Raw genomic sequence first — 17782 nt, 5'->3', positions numbered from 1 at the left:
TGCTCGTTATTGCACAGTGCACGTTGTATCATCGGTCCGGTCAATGCTAAAGTCCAGCTTTATTATCTAAGTGGGGCGCGCAGATATCTAAGGTATGCGCAGAAAGCAACTTTTAAACAGGTATCTCTATATACAGAATGGGGAAAAGGTCTAACTGAATCATGCCCATTTGCCGAGCAGCGCCATCAGCAGCGCACCTAAACATAACAGTCCAAACGCCGACAGCACCACGTGGATCGGGGCTTTGCGCATCGAGGTGCTGAACATGAACTCGTGCGCCAGGAGCTCCACCAGCGCCGTGTAGATCAGGATCCCCGCCGAGATCGCATCGAACACGCCACTGACGATCAACGTCGTGGCGCCGCTGTCGGCGTAGCTGTTGCGGACCCCCAGGCCGATGGCGATAGCGATCGGGGTGGACACGCCGAACCCGAGGCCCAGGAAATACGGCGTCCATCGCTTGGCGCGCGGCCACGGCACCGTGGCCAGCCGCGAGCCCAGACCGAGTCCCTCGAACGTTTGGTGGAAGACGAGGACGACGTAGAGCGTCACGAAGCCGGTGCCGGTGACCGCGAGGGTCAGCCCGATGAACACCGAGTGGAAGATGATGCCGAACTCCAGGATGAAGATGGAGGTCAGCTGCGCCATGTACTCCTCGAGGTGCGAGTGGTTCTTGCCCGCCTCGACGTCGTGGTGCTCGCGCGAGTGCCCGAGGTGGTCTTCGCCCGGCATGTGGCCCTTGAAGTCCTCGGAGACGGCCACCGGCTGCTCGGCCTGGACGTGGTGGTGCTGGTGCTGGATGTGGTGGTGGTGGTGGTGGTGGTGGCTGTCGTCGTCTTCTTCTTCGCTGTCCGAGTCATGAGCGTGGCCGTGCCCGAAGCGTGCGTAGCGCATGACCATGAGCTCCACAAAAAACAACACCACAATGGTCATCAATACAATCGCTTCCGTCCACGAGTACTCTGTGATCGGCCCCGTCAGGCAATCGCTCGTCAAGGCCTCTTCGGCCGGGGCCAACAGGTGGATGAATGCCGTGGCAATGATGACACCAGACCCGAAATACTTCGCGACGAAGAAGGCCCATTTCGATAGTTTGCCGTCACTGAAGCTCCGCGCAATGACGGGGAAGAGGGCGCCGAACGACGAGCCGATGAAGATCACAAAGATGGAGGAGATGCGCAGGCCGATTCGGCCGTCGTACTCGTTGCCCGTGGGGCAGCCATCGTCTCTGGCAACGAGGGTATGGAGGGAGTCCATGCTTTCTGCGCTCAATCGTCCTTTTCCAAATCCGTCGGCAACTCAAGGACCCTTGAGCCTGTGCTGTGTCCTGTGTTTGCGTGGCACGGGCCCGCCTCCAGGGACAAGGTTTAACGGGATAGATCGACCGCTAAAAAGCCAGTGATACTGGAGGGAGTCCAATGATATCGCCGGGTGGGTGTGTGACAGGGGTTGTGGCAGGCGTCAAAAGAGGCACGTGGGAGGAGGAATGTGAAGGGTTGAGAATGCTGCCAGTGTCCGTCTGCAAGGTCCGCGTTCTTTATTAAGTGGTCTGCTTTTTTCGATCCCCCGCTCTTGAATGTCAGAAATCCGGTTGTGCGGCTGCCAGCGGGCACGTCGACAGTCCCCAAGGTCCTTGAGAGTTGAGACTAGTCAAGAATGCCCACGTCAAACTAGTGAGCGACGAGACTGCAGCAGCCTGTCAGACGGGGACCTTGGTAGCACAGTGGGGTGGGGGGGGGGGGGGGAGAAACGGCCAGCAGCTGCAGTCACTAAGAGAGCGATTGAGATGGCCTGACGACTCGAGAAGGACCGACACGTCGCAAGGATGAACGAGCAGAGGCACCTGAGGTGATACAGGCGCAATAAGCAGGCGGACAGAGGGAATGGTCGAGGAGGTCCATCGTGGCGGCGATGAAGAATTCGACTCTGTTCTGGGAAAGGTGCGGGTCGATGTTGCAGTGGATGGGGACCTTGGAGGAAACCGACGTCAAATTCCTCGCGCGCTTGGGGACCTTGCGGACAGGATGACCCTCCTTTTTTTGGGCTGCTGATTGGCCCGGATCAATCTCGGAGTGGGCGTGTGACACGTGATTGTGCACAAGATATGATAAGATGTCTATTGATCTACAGTATACACTCCGTAGAGTGCACTTCTTTAGCTGCTTGGTGAGAGAAAGAGTGAGAAAAGCCAAGTTTATAGAGAAAGATATACTAAATTGAACACTCATTACCCCCTCACACGTGTTCTATACCATAGATGACTGTGAATCTGGCGTGATCGGTCGAATGACTACAATGGTAGATGAATCAATGGGAGGAACCACCCTCTTGAAAAGTCAATTCAACAGGTGCTAAATGCAACCATAAGGGTACCCAAGGGTGCAGATATAACTTGTGGGGTCAGGCATCTCTCATCAATCTTCCTAACTGTGGTTTTAGCAAGGAATATATGCATATGACCCTACTAATTAATATATCGTTATGTTATAGAGAGGCTTTGAGAAAGACAAGATTGTATCACATGCTCCTGACCACACTGCACGCTGTACACCGCGGTGTATGGATGGTGCGCTGGAAATGGCACCGTCGGAGAAGGAAGGCTTTTGATGCCCAGTCTTTCCGCCCTTGCCGGGCGCGCTTGGCAGCGCAGCTCCGGACCTTGATCACGTCACGTTTTCCGCCAACTCTCGCCGACCACCTCACACATGACATCAACACACACACGCACGCACGCATACTCGATCCCCTTCCACTCTGCCACTCTATCTCCTATCTCCCTTGAAGCTGCCGATACCAGCCCGAATTTAACCTAGAATCAACTATCTTCTACGAACACCACAACACCTACATCCCATCCGTCCAAACCGTGATCGTTGCTCTCATGGCGCCGATTCGCCGCTACCTCCGGATCAGCAAGTACACCGTGCTCGAATGTCGGATCTACCTCGAGAAGCCCTCCGACATCCGATGGCTGCTCAGCAGCCGTGACCCCGTCCTGCAACGGATCTTCGCCGCCATCCGACCCTTGGTCCTGCCCAAGTTACGCGAAGAAAACGAACGACTCCTTGCCCGGAAGAAAGGCAAGCCCGTCAAGGATGTCATCGCAGAAGGTAATGCTGGCTTTCGGCCGATGCAAGCCCTTTCATCCAGCGGAGTTGGAAACAAGACCTGCTAACATCATGCCATGGGTACAGATGACTTCGAAGTCGCCCTGTTCCTTCGCGAATCCCGAACACGCCACTCTCTGTTGACGCGACACAAGGAGTTTGAGCAGGACGCGAACAAAGGCCAGAGCAAGCGGCCATCTCAGGCGGGGGCGGGTGGCACCGCCAAGGGCCATATTCTGGTCGAAAGCGATGATGAGAGTGACCTGCGGATGCAGGATATCCCCGAAGCTGGGGCGGTCGAAGAAGGCAATGCCGGAGGGAAACGTGCGCGAGCGACGGAGGGGGAGCGGGACGAGTCCCCGAATGATCGACGCACTTCCAAACGGAGGAAAGACGAGGACTCGACACCACAAATCGAAGAGCCCGAGGACAAGAAGATGCACTTCAAAACGAACTATGAGGGGTTCAACATCTACGGCTGGGTGCTGTGTCTGCTCGTCACACGCAAAGGTGACGGGATGGGCGCGACGCCTGGTGCCGCAGAGCCTGGTCGCCAGGTCCTGATGGAAGAATGGATTTCTACCCAGGCTCAAGGTGACCTGGTTGAGGATTGATTCTGAAGAGCTGCTTGGGCATGTGCGGGGTAGATGGGCCTATCGGCCGGTGATGGCCAGCGCTGACTCTCGGATCCGATGGTCGGCAGACCGAACGTGCCATCTTGTCCGTGTCGACTTTGCATGGCTGCAGGAGGCGGGTCTGATGTGCAACCCTGCCTTGCAGACATCCCTGATCATGACCGTAACTGAGCAGGGTATGATGATCTTGACTTCCATCTGGCATGATTGCAGGCTCTACGACATTCACTCAATGCCTGGATCTGCAGCCTCGAGGTCACCATGAAACACACCCCTGCACCCGTTTATGCAACAGAGGCGGTAGTGCTACGTGCAATTTGTGGAGTTATCAGGCCATCTCTACCGTGGTCTACAATGCTCCCTGTGCAACCCACGGTCTCAAGGTCCTGCATTCGATGGTCCTGGATTCTTCTGGTCTGTGCCACTCAGCTATGCGCGAAGCTTCTCCCGTCCCAATTCGGCCACTCTCACCATGGCGGAATGGATTCACCACACATACCGCCATCTGTGGCGCTCTGGACGGAAACGAGTTGCGCGATGCTCGGTGACACTGCGCCAGATGCATCTGCAGGCCTGTAGTGCTGATTAGACTTCCGGCTTGCTGCATATGCCAAGATCCTGGCATTGATGCTCTCTTTGGACAGGGCAGTTTTTGCAAGTTCCTTGGAAAACTATATCGAGCCCTGATATAGACACAACCCAAACGATATCAAGGCCTGAACGGAATGATGTTTGGCATTTCGGCAGCTGAGCGGAGTCCATGCTTAGCGTTTAGAGTAGCTTGCTGATAACAACGTCGAAGCCTGACCCCGGGTGGACCCGAACTAATCCCGTTCCCTGTCTCCCCAACAGAAAAGTGGCGCAGGATCCTCCGAATTCGGCTCACCGTTTTCTTTCATGATCGGAGAGGGGCCCTACAAGAAAGAGGGCTAAAACGACTTAGAGTAGTTTACGAGTCAATTCCAACGCCCAACGAAGTGCGGAGGTTTTCTTCCATTATTGTTCTATGGCGGCTCGGATGGGGCCTGCGGGATGGGGAATCAAGCCCAATCCTCGATACCACTCGTGACGGTCGTACCAGTTCAACAGGAATTACCGAATCGCGACGTCAAGGAATGGGGAAAGTCGAGTTCTTGTTCAGCAACTGGACTACCCCAACCTGTACGTGCATCAGGATAACGACTTATCTCAACCCATCATTGGTGTAGACATACACCGCATGCGCGCGCTCGCGCAGCAGTAGTGGGCCATCGGTTGCAGTTGGAAACCCACGATGTGCTTGGCGGCTGGGACCGCTTCACGATAGACTGGTGACTAGCGGGACTTGCATCATAATTAGTGGCCTTTTAGCCCGCGATTAGCGGGAGTTGGCTGGGAGGGGATTTCGAAATGGATCCATATCAATTCGTCGAAACGACGCCGAATCTTCTCGTCTCTCCAGAAAGCTGCCCCCTCGTTTCCTGCTAATTAAAGAGCGGTGAACCGTGGAATGGCAAGACTTCTGGAAGGGCGGGTACCATTCCATGAAGCGGAGACAATTCTCTGTCTGTCTGAGTTTGATCTTCACCGCTGGAGATGGATTGCGATCGTGGTCCCTCGCCTCCATCGGTTGCGGATCCTGACCACACCGACATTGATTATTGATTGATTTTGAAGATAAATGAACCTTAGGTAGAGGGGGGCGGTGATCGACCGAGTCTGTTGCGCAGTCAGTACCCCGTACTCGGCGCTGCATAAATTCTAATTAGGATTGGCAGAGCTGCAGCAAGGTGCATAGTACCTGCATTAAGCAGGTGATTGACTTGCGAAAGGCGCCAATCACTCATCGGCAAAGATACGGGCAGTGCAGGTGAGACAGAGACAGGGACAGGGACAGAGACGGAGAGACTGATGAGTTCACCTCGTTAAAGTGTCGGGATGGCAAAGAAGCCCAAGAGGCGGACTCAGCTTCAGTTTAGTGATTACTGATTAGCCCAGTCTAAAGTAGTCTATCCACTTCGGGACAGGCACAGTGGTGGCACATGATCACCACTTCCCAGCCAGACTATGACCGATCAAGCAGGCTAGAGAACTCCGATCTACCCACATCTCCATGATAGGAAATGAAGTGCCAAATTGAAGACCACAAGGAACGACAATCGCAATTCGATGTCTTTTTCATTTACCCCTCTAACCTCCCAGAAAGCGCTAACGACCCATACCCGAGGAGATGATGATTGACCATGATTGACCATGATTTACACTGCCTCCGCAATCCGCAAGGCCATTGCTGCTGCTGCTGCTGCTGCTGGATTGTTTGCTGTTCCCACTTTTCTTCGCCAACGGCGCGGAATGAAAAGTGGGGAATCTCATTTCCTTCACTTGGAACCATTGCTCCACCCGTACCAGAGAATCTGTATTTTTTTTTTTGGTTTCGGGACGGTCAATTTGCCATGTGTTCGTTCCATCGCCTTCCAGGGTTTCAGAGCCGACAATACCAATCCATCATGAATCATTGGGCATATCATCGGAAGCCCAGGGAGATCTGGGTTTGGTTTCGTCGTGGTCGCATGTGAGCTTCGAATCAGGGTCCATCTTCAGCCTTTTTGACCCGGAACCCGGCGGGTATACTCGTACGTTTCCACTGGGATTTGCGTCAGTTGTTCATCATCGTGAATCATTCTCATCATCATCTTGAATCTCATGGACCCAAGCCGAGATCCCCATCGGAGTCGCTAATGCCTACTCCGAAATACCCGCTGGGATAAGAGGGAAAAAAGAGGCAGAGCAGAGCAGAAAAGAAGAACGCCATCCTCGTAACAGCATAGATTCATGCATGTGGTCCCCAGCACACGCTACAGTCCACACCACACGGCACTAAGTCGATTATAGACTCCGACACTGGGAATTTACGGAGTAGACTGCCTTATCCACTGATGAGGGTCGGAAAGTGGTTTTAGGCGCCCGCCCTAAGGTAGCCTGAGTACGGGAGCGGTTTATCAGTCATCGCTCTAGGAGTTATTGATCAAGCACGTACGTAGCTAGCTACTCGAGAGTACGTACGAAGTTACTGTACAGTGTACAAGTTATCTTGGGTATCCTGCGGGATCGATTGGTGTGAGCTCTCATCATTATATCAGTAGATGATAGATTGACGTGCAGGATCATCATCCCTTCCTTCCCTTCCCTCCCGACCAACAACTTTCCTGCTCTTCAGCCTGCAGATGATCCCGCCCGCCCTTTTCTTTGTGCTACTGACTATAGAGTACAATCCAAGCTGCAGCAATTAGCTGCACCGGCCATCAATCCGGGTTAGTCTCGTTCCAACTACCCTGTCCTGTTCCCCTTGGGATGTCACGCTAAAAGAGCGCCAGCGGACTGCGAATCAAGCGGGAGTCGTAGTGGTCATAGTAGTAGCAGTCCTCCGTGAAGACGACGGTTTTTAATCTAATCAAGGCCAGGGAAGGCAAATTGCACCGGAACCCAGGGTTGGTTGCATTGCATAAGTCTGCAGGAGCGACTCAATTCCCTAGGAAGTCCAAGGTAAGCTAAGTTGAGTTCCAAGTATTGTGAGTATGAGTATGAGTATGAGTATACTACGAGAATGAGGGGTGCCTGCCTTGCCTGCCTTGCCTCTCGATCTCCCTTTTCCACCATGAACCTCTCGGTAGTCCTCAATGACATATCTCATGAACTCGAGAGAGAGAGAGAGTGAGCAAGTTTACCTACCCAGTGCAGCAAGAAGCCCAAAAAACAAAAAGCGCCAAGCTATATCCTCCTCCCCAAAATAAGATAGATAGAGAACTACCGGCCCCGGGGAGAGTCCTAGCATCCAGAAATAGCAACCCGCCCTTTCTTCGTTCGTTCGCGCGCGCAAACGCCCCTCTCCCCCCCATCCGTCAGATTTAGACTTAAGACACTATTGATAATGATAGCGAACACAAGGCCATAAACAGAAACAGAGATCCTGGGGGAAGAAAGAGACAGCTACGCTACTTAGTGTTAGTGTTAGTGTTAGTGTTTAGTTTTGTTGCTGTTGTGACAGGCGACAGGCGACAGGCGACAGGACAGGTCCTTAATCGCATAATAATCCTTCATCAGCCTTCAGTCTCAGCCGCCGCCCCCCGGGAGCTCGGATAATACGAGGTGCTTGGAGTCATTGGACAGGGGACTTTGTGATGAATGATGGAGCACATTTGCATAGGGTATTGGTAACTCAAGTAGCCACTAGGTTCGTGAGATTTCTTTAGTCCCGTTCCTGGATGCAAAGAGGCTTGTTCTTTTTCGTTTGGGCCGGGTTTGGTTTTTATCGTGGTGCGCGAGGGAAAAAGAAAATGAAAATGAAAAAGAGGAACTATATTTTGGGGGTGGGATACTGACTCGCGATGGTGTCTAGAGTCTACCTAGGAACAACTTCGTAGCTGCAAATGCGGCTGCTACACTAAAGTGGGTGGTTGGTGGTGCCCTGTGCCTGTGTCTGCCCCTGAAACGATGCGCGGCAAGCCACGACTAAACCGTTTAGGGTACGGCTACTCCGTGCAGTGCAGTAACTTTCGCCTCCCCCCTGGTCCAGATGAAACGACCTGTCATTATGACTCGCTCTCTTGTCTCGCTCCCTCTTGCATTATTTCACAGTCACGAACCCATCTTATCTGTCGTCCGTCGCTTCATCCCACCCCTGACTAGGGCTGCAAGGACGGGGAACCGGTCTCGGAGACAGCTATACTCTACTCTAGTTCAGCTATCCACAATCCACATCTGTTATGCAGTCATTCTTATAGTTAGTTTTCTTACCATCCCCCCCCCCCCCTTCAACGATCGGAATCGGGATCGCAATGTTTACTGTTGGCGTGACGTCGACCTTGATAGTGCCGAGGCTGCAAGAAACACAGTAAAAACTCAGCCAGGTTGTACCGCAGTAAGCAAGAAGGAAGAGGGCTGGCAAACCAAACCTAAGGTCTGAGGATCCGATGAGGATTGTGTGGGTGTGGCTTGGAAAATCGGACGACTAAGATGGACAAGAAACGACGGTAAACCCGGACCCGGCACTCTGGCTGGAGCTAGGATCTTCTTCTTGATGTACAGACAGTAACTACGTCCGTGTGTGAGAGATCACACGCAGGAAGAGACGAAAAAGCAGGCTGCCTCGCGCAACAGCCGCAAGTTAGTGGAAGGAAGGACGGAAGGAAGGTGTTTCCCCCAGCTTTTGCTTCTTCCATTTCAAGGTTTTGCCTTCCCACCTCCGCCTCCCATTGCGGCCTTTTCTTGTCATTTGTTGTTGTAAACACTAAAACCCCATCACTGGCACCGAAAAAAAGATCTACGAACTGGCACGTGTCGTGATGGTAGGACTCAGGACTAGCCCCCCAATCCCGTAAGCCTATCATACGCAAATCAGGGATTGAGGTTGCCTGAGCGCGCGCGCATACCAGTATATCCTGGTCATACTTGAGTATCGTTGTGGAGTGCGGTCGGCCGTGGTGCCTTATCGTGCATTTCGTGATGATGAGGTTGAGTCATCGCGACCGGCCGGTAATTATTTCTTCACGGTTTCTAGCGAACTAGGTAATTTACGTAACCGGTGCTTAATGAAGGCTAGGGGCCAATGCGGCGTTTTGTCCTTCTCTGGGGATAGAAGAAGAGGGAAGCGCGAAGTCAACACACAGTGAATCTCTCAAACCGAGCGCTGGTCGAAGGTGGTGGAAGAAGTCAAACCACAAGAGCAAGAGATAGACATCCCCAAGGCTTGGAACATGGCGGAAGGACATTAAAAGGTGAACATATTGATTGACATGCGGCAGAAACTCACCTCAGCAAGGAGGGTGGGTCGTTCGTGGGTGCCTCTTTTTCTCCTTTGCCCTGAACGGCCTTCCAGAAAAATGATCGATTGCTGTGGTGTCAGCCAGGTCGGTTTCGATTTCCCTTTTGTTTGAAGTAAATGTTGTTTTCTGTTGGGTCGCATGGAAGAATTTTTCGACTTCTTCTTCTTCCCTCCCCCTTGTACTGTACCAGAGGTCACAAAGCCATTGACTTCGTGTCCCTTACTGCATCTGTCTGTCTGGCTGGCTGGCTTGTCTGTTTGTATCGGGTACCTCCGACACATTTCCTTCGGTTTGAGACTGAACCAGAACCCAGACTTTCTGCTCCAGCACTGGAGTGTCTGGGAGTCTGGGACTCATGCTGAATAAGCTCTCACTACGCAATCTCATGCGAAGTCAATCAACAATGAAACCTGCGGAGCAAGTTTGAAAAAGGGGGAGGCGAAAAAACACCCCTAGTCCTGAGTAACGTAGTGCTGCAAACCCCGGGCAGCCGAGAGTGGGACAGGGAGAGACGGAGAGAGAGGAGGAGAAGAACTTCTAGAAAATTTCCGTGGGATTTCCTAATTGGGGGAGGCTTCCCCATCGGATTTCCCATCTGCTTCCCATGATCCCATCTGGCATCCCACCCGGTATGGCACTAGTGTAAGAACCGTCAGATTCTGACGTAGTTCGGTTTTTTCCCATCTGTCCGAGTGGAGCTCAGCTCCTGTTCCCGACAGGGGGTACGTCCTTAATATTAACTGGGGGTTTTTTTTGCCCTTGATTTTATTTTTTTTGCGTTCGATTTTCTTACCTGGCGCGCGCTGTTGTCGAATGCCAATCATTCTTAGTCGGTGTTTTTTTTCTCGCCCAGATGGAATTTGAAAAAGAAAAATTAAAAACAAAAATATTGCAGATAAAAATAATTCTGAAAAATGAACAGGAAAAAAATAAAAGAAAAATAACACCGCGATAGAGAAACACGATTGAAGTGTATATATTAGGCACCTTCGAACCTCGCTTTTGAAAACTTTCCTTTCCTCTTCCTTCCTAGACTTCAAAGATCTTGAAACTATTCAAAGAAACATCACCACTATCAACCCACTACTACCGCTGCGCAGACACTCCTCATCTTCTGCCTCACCACCACCACCACCACCACCATCATCATCAATCATCTCGACTACCATCTCCACACCTACTCTCAACAACACCAACATCACAATGCCTTCCATCGGTGGTACCTCTCAATTCCCTCCCTGCCCTGGCCCTCCGCCAAAGGGACCTCTTCCCCCACTCCCCAAGTAAACAATGGGTGTACCATCTCGATATGAACTTGACGACCAATTGATTCGGACCGGTTTCTCTCCATCGCATCTGCTCCGCTTTGATTAATATCTCGATCAAGCGGACCGGTTCGAATCGCTCATGATATGGGAGCTGCACCCTTTGGCATGGATATGACGATTTCGTTTTTGGGACTCGCACTACGGCTTTTTACCACATACGCCTTTTATTCGACACGCTTTCAATACCACCTCATTCTATCTTCAACACCCCTATTCATCATCTTTCGGGACCTTACCTATTATGGGACTACGCGACAGCATCTGACCGATTCTCTCATGTTGCCGATAATTTCACTTTTCCACCCAACACGATCTTCCCTGGAGACGAGCGCAGGCGCTCTACTCCAGTTTCTCCCACCAGCAATCGCGCTTTGGTTGTTGCGACATCAACACATCATCACTCACTGTGCCCTTACGTGGCCGGTGGACCGAGCAGCGGACCCTGCCGCCTTGAATTACCGAACCTGCAACTGTTACCAAACGGATGGCCATGTGTCTCATCTGGACCTTGGCGGGTCACTCGGTAAACTCGTGGGTTCCAAAATCGGCAGCCTTGTCAGTCAGCATTTCCACCAGCAACCCCGCAAGAGTCGGTGACGACACGACTCCCGCTCGCTCGGGTTCCCATGTGAGATAGTCTCGGATCCTGCTTGGATTTGCCGGGACTGACCCCTCCTCGCACGCAACAACTGTTGATGTCAATGCGCTGATCCGTGTGGTGATGTTCACCATCATGCATTGCTATTGGCGGATGGATCACTTTGCATCCCAGCCTACATCTAATCATCGGGGGAGGTTTTTTTTTTTTATTTTTCTTTTTCTTTTTCTTTTCTTTTCTTCTCTCATTCGACCCAATCCTCTTGTATCATCTTGATTCCTTATCTTCGTCTTTCGGAGGGTCTGAGCTTTTTTTCATCTTTGATTCCACGTGCATGTATAATAGACTTAATATACCCACCAGCATATCGCATCTTACTGCGCGCGCGATTTGACATCGCTAATGAGATTAACCATACTTCTTACTACTTTTGGCTCCTTGACGTCCAGTTGTAACCAGTGTAAATCCCGCATTGTAAGACGACGCAGTCTCATTGGTCATGTGGTAACTGCGAGACAGCGGGCTGTTCCCTTGCGTTGATTGAGGATCGACGGACAGAATGCTCGGCCGGACAGGGATCATGATACCATCACTGAGGAAAGCAGCCAACATCACCTCCGAACCAACTTCCCTTCCTTCCTATCGATTCCCCCGCTTTACAAGCGACGATCTGAAACCCGCCAAAAGCGGAATTATGACTCAAACGACCGAGCCCGCTGATGACGATGGGGGATGATTATGATCACCATTACGAAATCCTGATCCTGACTGGGTGACAGTTTGGGTTGGGGCCTTATCGGAAGCTTTGAGGGCAACTTGGAACTGTACCTTTTTTTTCTTTTTCTGTTTTTTTGTTTTTTTTTTTTTCCCCCATGACGGAGTCCCAAATTCAATAGTCGCGCAGGCGAACATCCCTCCATCCCCTCCCTAGCTCTCCCGAGGTGGCGTGCCTTGGGCGCTCCTGATACGATGACGGTCCGTGGGGAGGGGGAAGGGGGAGGGGAGAGCTGTTCATCAGGCTGAGAATGACTACTAATAGGTACTTGTGTTCCGGTTTATGGTCATAATACTTATGTTGATTATTGCTACTATAATTGATACTGAACCGAGTCACTCGTGACATTCAAAACGTCTGGTGAGCTAATCTAACCCACATGCACTATTTATTGGCATGCATATGTATGGCATAGGTCCGAGACCCGTGGAGGATCTGACTGAATAGGGCAACCTGACGATGTAATCATGATAAGCTACAGTCACTGCCACAAGGCTGTTACTCAGCTTCAGATGGCAGGCAGCATCTAACTTCCTTCCACACCCATGCCCTGAACCAAGTTTACTCCAATGCCTTGGTTGCGAGCAACAAGAGGCGGGGGGTGGAAGGGATGCCAACTGGTTGAACCGTTGCTGTAACGTCCTGTGTCCTTGTTTTTGACTGGGGAATCTTCTACCCTAACCTATTCGATTCTCTGCTCCTCAAGTCGACCACGTCCACGTCCACGTCCACGACACCATACTAAGTCGAAATGGTGCCTAGCCCGGCAAGTCCGATCGCAGGTCAACTGACCCGACCTGAATCCTGACCCTGGCACTTGAACGCGGGGACCTGAGCATAGAGAAAGGGAAGGTACCTGATTCGGATTAACGCCACTTTCGACTGTACTAGACTCCTAGTACTCCGTAGAGTTCTCTCCCCCCCTCTTTTTGCCCACAGTCTCCCTTCAATCCACTTACTCTCTCCCACACCCTCCTTGAACATGCTGCGGTCCAGGCACGTTCCACTCTTACCCGCACTTCTGCTCCATTGCAAAACGGATATCATGCCATTTGCCATGTGCACCAATGTATGGACGGCAATGGAAATTGAGTTTTCCTTGATCGGGAGTCCCTGGATGTTATAGCACTACCTTGTAAATTAGGGTACTTGGAAAATGCAGTGGGATGTGAGGAGAGCAAAAAAAAAAAAAAAAAAAAAAAAAAAAAAAAAAAAAAAAGGCATAACAAAAAACAAGCCGGAAATCAATCCCTCCTCTCACATCACGTTCCCTCTCTCTCTTTCTCTACCTGTCTCCTCCCTCTTCCACCCTTTTAAGCGCTCCGAACTAAAAACAAGCGCCACTGCGTGGATGCGTTGTTGCCCTGCGGCTCGTCGATTCAGGAAGTGTGGGTGGTTCGTTGCCGTGTTCTAGGATGCAGGATGATTTGCATTGCTAGAGCAGGAATCAATCTCAAGGTCTACTGTACTGTACTACTTGTTCACTAAGTGAACGTACTCCTTACTTACTCTCCGTACGATGTAATTATTCTTGTCCGTGGCATTGATCGCCTGGGGAAGAGAGTCGGGATTGTCATAGTCATATCGGTAGATGAGTGGGCTATCTTGTGATGGGTTGGATGCTTATCCTTATCATCCGATCGTCCCCCCTTTCCCCCCTCCTCCGATGGCGTCTTTATCGATAAGTTCTACCAGGCTTGCGCCAAGAGAAGGGAGATGAGGTGCTCGCGTCGTGGGCTTCGATTACCGGATCTCTGCAGCCTGGTGGCCTTTGGATGGATGAGGCGAGGCACGGGCCGTTTGAAGGAGATTGAATTGATTAGAATCGCTCATTTCACTTGGTCAATGATCTGATCAGTGGTCTCCTGTTTCGTGGTCTCGTCGGGTTTATCAGAGGGACGGGACTATGGAAGAAAGGCCCCGATAACGCCATATTGAAACGAACCCGTACTTAATCTACTTGAGATGGTAGTCGAGGCTGATCCTGTAGCCCCTCCTCTCCCCTCTTCTTCACTTCGTGACAATCTGACCGTCGTGGGGTCGCTCTGGGTGATTGAGAAGGTAGTGGTGACGAGCAGATGGAGCACGGCAGCTTTGCAGGTGTCTATGTATCTCGCGAGTAGCCGCCTCAGGCATACATCTGCAACCCCACCCGATAACTCAGAGATGCCTGAGGCTGGAGATCGGGCAGGATATATGGGATTCTGCACGTGATCGGCCGCGATCAACCAGTCCGATGCACCTTTGCACCAGCACCACACCAGCTGGTCCGGACGATCCATCGGCACGCGCGTGAAGCCTCTGAAAGACACGATGGTGTTGGAACTCCATGTTTGGGGGCCGGCATTCTCCCTGCCGTCCATCGATGCACAATGTCTGGCAACCATTGCCTATCTGTCACTCGCCCTGCCCAAGGACGCGTGGGTGCTCGTCGCAAGTAGCGATCCCTCGGTGTCTCCAACAAGTGAGTCGTCCGGGCTTTCCCCCCAGTCCCGAAGATTCTCGTAAGAACATCACTAAGCATAGCTTGTTGCAAATAGATGAACTCCCTGCCCTGCGAAACGACAACACCTGGGTCTCCCGCTTCCGCAACATAGTCGACTACCTCCGCCAATACTCCTCGGGCGATTGGGATCTGGATGCCGACTTGACCGGACTAGATCGCGCGGACAGTATCGCGTACGTTTGATTCAAACCCCCCCCCCCCCCCCTGCCTGGTCCGAAGTCTCCGTTACTGAATCAACGAATTAGATTCACCTCCTTCCTCGACACGCAATTCCCGCCTCTCCTCGCCCTCTCCCTCTACGTCACCAGCCAGAATTACTACACCTCCGTCCTCCCCGCCTACTCGTCGCAGATCCTTACCTGGCCGTCGACCTGGCTCCTCCCCCCGCAGATCCGCGCCGCCGCGAAGCGCGCCTCCGACCACCTCGGCCTCTCGTCGCTGGACCTCGTCGCCCTGGAGGAGGACCGCAAGCGCGAGCACTCGGCCGCCGTCGCCGCGGGCCGCCTCCCGGCCTCCCTCCCGCTCCTCAAAGCCACGACCCCGGCCCCCACGACCGCGGGCCTGGTCCCGAGCCACCGCTTCCGCATGGAGGCGGTCACGGCGGCGGCCTTCGAGCCCCTCGCAGCGATGCTGCCGCCCCAGAAAGATTACCTGCTCGGCGGGGACCGCCCCACGAGCGTTGACTGTCTCCTGCTCGGGTACGGGAGCCTCGCGGCGCTGGGGTCGGAGAGTCTGCAGGATGCGTGGCTCGGGGAGGCGATGCGGCAGAAGGCGCCGCGGGCGGTGGAGTGGGTGCGGCGCATGCAGCGCGAGGCCGGGCTGGCCAGTCTCCCGTGGCGGCAGCCCGAGCGCCCCCGCTGGGTGACCGTCGGCAACACCCTGTGGAACACCGTGGCGGACGCGACGCCCATCTGGCGGGAGTACCGCGCCAACACCCGCATGCACGAGATTGCGCAGTCCCACGAGGCGGATCTGTCCGGCGAGGAGCGCGAGGCGTTGGCGGAGTATGCCACGGGATACAAGAAGGATGTGTGGTTGTCCGTGGCGGCCGTTGTGGGCGGGGTGGCGGCGCTGGTGGGCTATATGGCGCATGTGGGGTTGTTGGGCGGTGGGGACGGGGACGAGGAATTTGAGGAGGACGAGGACGAGGAGGTGGAGGTGGTGCAGCCCGAGTTGCCGGTGAGTCTGAATGCGACGGACTTCTTGGGGTCGATGTCATTTAGCTAGGCGTGGGTTGTGATGTGTATGTACATGTACGATAGTTTGTTTGGTCGATCTAGAATCGAACTGATCCACCGTTCGGGGGGGGGGGGGACGTTTATGATATGTCGGGTTTGAGGGGATGCAGGAGATACCTCAGTATGCTTTCTTGCACATGACGGTGATGCACACCAGGGTGGACGGCACCTCCAGGAAAGAGTACACTGCCTAGTACAGTACGTAGAGTAATATCTCATCTGGAAAGACCACCACCGTCTGAGGTCATCAGTCCAGCTCTGATCTCTAGGCTTACTAGTATGGATCTAGCAAGGATACTATCCAACGAAACGATCCAATGCTCGTAACGGGTATAGTTCGTTATCAGCCACGAAGTATATCAGGACTGCAGCTCCAAGTAGTCATCGATATACTACATACACATCCCTCTCCGTGTGAATTTTCTTATCCCACGACCTCTCCGTCTTACTCCAGTTTACTACTTCAGCACAGGAACGGATCCACCGAGGTCATCTCAATGCAGTAAGAGACTAGAACCGAAGACCCTGAGAATACAGGTCCAACCAACCGCTCCCGAGAATCCGCACCGTCTATCTCCATCTCAAGAATACACAGCATAAACAGGATCATACCTCCACAACCCCTACCCCTACCCCTAACCCCAACCCCAACATCAACCCGAGCAATCTACACTGTACAAACCAAAAACCCCCCTCCCCCCCATAGGTAACCCCTGGGCTTCTCCCCATACCCACCTACCCACCCCATCGTATAGTCCCATTACCACTCCCCTCAGAGAGACTCAAGACTCACCGAGACCCAGACAAAAACCCCCGAACCAACTCCCCAACCAACCGCACCGTCTCCCCGATCCGCTTCTCCCCGACAAACGGCGCACAATGCCCACAGTCCATCTCGCGGACGGCAAACTCGCGCCCCGTCGCCGCCATCATCGCATACTGCGCCTCTTTCGGGACCGCGCGGTCCCTGGCCGTGACGATGAACGCCAGGCCAGTGGCATCGGCGTCGGCGTCGGCGTCCGCCCACGCCGGCGCCGGCTGCGGCGACGTAAACGCCCGCGTCGCATGCGGTCGGAGGAACGTCTCGAGATCGTCGCCCGACAGTGCCGCTTCATCATCATCATGCCCTTCCGCCGGAAGGAAATTCCCGATCGGGTCGTCGGGGTAATTGAGCTGCGGCGCGGGCTTTTTATCCCTCCCGTTTCCAGGGTTTAGTTAGTAATTAAGGGTCTCTCTCTCTCTCTCTCTCTCTCTCTCCAATTTCTTTCCCCCCCCCCCCCAAACTCAGATAGAGGGAAAGGGGGGGGAAGGGGAGGGAGCGAGCATACCGTATCCAACAAAATCCACCCGGGCAACCTCCCGCCCTGCAACCCGGCACAACTGACCCCCTCGGGCACGAGGAACGCCGCGATGAAGATCATCCCCACCACGCCGCCGGGCTGGCCGGCCCGCTGGCGTGCGGACCGGCTGAGCCCGTGGGCCGCCGCCGCCGCCGCGGCGCCGGGCATCCCGGCGTACGAGTGCATCACGAGGATGACCTCGCGGCCGTCGGATTCGATCAGGGTCCGCAGCTGGGTGCGGATGGCGGCGGTGTCGGTCTGGCAGTCGGCGGTGGCGGGGTGGGCGGGGTCGAGGGAGGGGTAGGGGATGTGCGTGGTGGGGAGGGCGGTGGTGGTGGTTAGGGTGTGGAGGAAGGGGGCGTAGAAGGTGGGCGTGAGCCAGGCGCCGGGGAGGAAGGCTATTGTTGGGGGCATCTTTTCTTGGGGGTTGTTGGGTTGGATGGGGGTGGATGTA

General features: G+C 53.6%; 6 protein-coding genes across 6 annotated transcripts; 4 read left to right on the top strand and 2 right to left on the bottom strand.

Moving 5' to 3' along the window:
- Positions 1-55: 55 nt before the first annotated feature.
- On the bottom strand, positions 56-1745 carry zrfB (low-affinity Zn(2+) transporter ZRT2). Its single transcript, XM_025672923.1, has one exon. The coding sequence runs from the start codon at positions 1255-1257 to the stop codon at positions 160-162; it is 1098 nt and encodes a 365-aa protein (XP_025522910.1). The 5' UTR covers positions 1258-1745; the 3' UTR covers positions 56-159.
- Positions 1746-2881: 1136 nt separating this feature from the next.
- On the top strand, positions 2882-3721 carry BO86DRAFT_422690 (uncharacterized protein; the record flags this gene model as incomplete). Its single annotated transcript, XM_025675361.1, has 2 exons — positions 2882-3110; positions 3195-3721. The coding sequence occupies 2 exons, from the start codon at positions 2882-2884 to the stop codon at positions 3719-3721; spliced, it is 756 nt and encodes a 251-aa protein (XP_025522909.1).
- Positions 3722-5721: 2000 nt separating this feature from the next.
- BO86DRAFT_234160 (uncharacterized protein) lies at positions 5722-6634 on the top strand. The gene is made up of 2 exons (XM_025667032.1): positions 5722-6354; positions 6614-6634. The coding sequence occupies exon 1, from the start codon at positions 5965-5967 to the stop codon at positions 6295-6297; it is 333 nt and encodes a 110-aa protein (XP_025522908.1). The 5' UTR covers positions 5722-5964; the 3' UTR covers positions 6298-6354; positions 6614-6634.
- Positions 6635-8256: 1622 nt separating this feature from the next.
- Positions 8257-8732, top strand: BO86DRAFT_234148 (uncharacterized protein). Its single transcript, XM_025667031.1, has one exon. It carries the CDS (start codon positions 8295-8297, stop codon positions 8682-8684), a length of 390 nt encoding a protein of 129 aa, XP_025522907.1. The 5' UTR covers positions 8257-8294; the 3' UTR covers positions 8685-8732.
- A 5825-nt stretch (positions 8733-14557) lies between these two features.
- On the top strand, positions 14558-15977 carry BO86DRAFT_422689 (uncharacterized protein; the record flags this gene model as incomplete). Its single annotated transcript, XM_025675360.1, has 3 exons — positions 14558-14708; positions 14785-14923; positions 14996-15977. The coding sequence occupies 3 exons, from the start codon at positions 14558-14560 to the stop codon at positions 15975-15977; spliced, it is 1272 nt and encodes a 423-aa protein (XP_025522906.1).
- A 779-nt stretch (positions 15978-16756) lies between these two features.
- BO86DRAFT_371599 (uncharacterized protein) lies at positions 16757-17742 on the bottom strand (the record flags this gene model as incomplete). Its single annotated transcript, XM_025670324.1, has 2 exons — positions 16757-17173; positions 17317-17742. 2 exons carry the CDS (start codon positions 17740-17742, stop codon positions 16778-16780), a joined length of 822 nt encoding a protein of 273 aa, XP_025522905.1. The 3' UTR covers positions 16757-16777.
- Positions 17743-17782: the final 40 nt, after the last annotated feature.

The sequence above is a fragment of the Aspergillus japonicus genome (genome assembly GCF_003184785.1).
Source record: "Aspergillus japonicus CBS 114.51 unplaced genomic scaffold BO86scaffold_82, whole genome shotgun sequence".
NCBI classification, from domain to species: domain Eukaryota; kingdom Fungi; phylum Ascomycota; class Eurotiomycetes; order Eurotiales; family Aspergillaceae; genus Aspergillus; species Aspergillus japonicus.
This window is presented reverse-complemented; position numbering and strand designations above follow the sequence as displayed.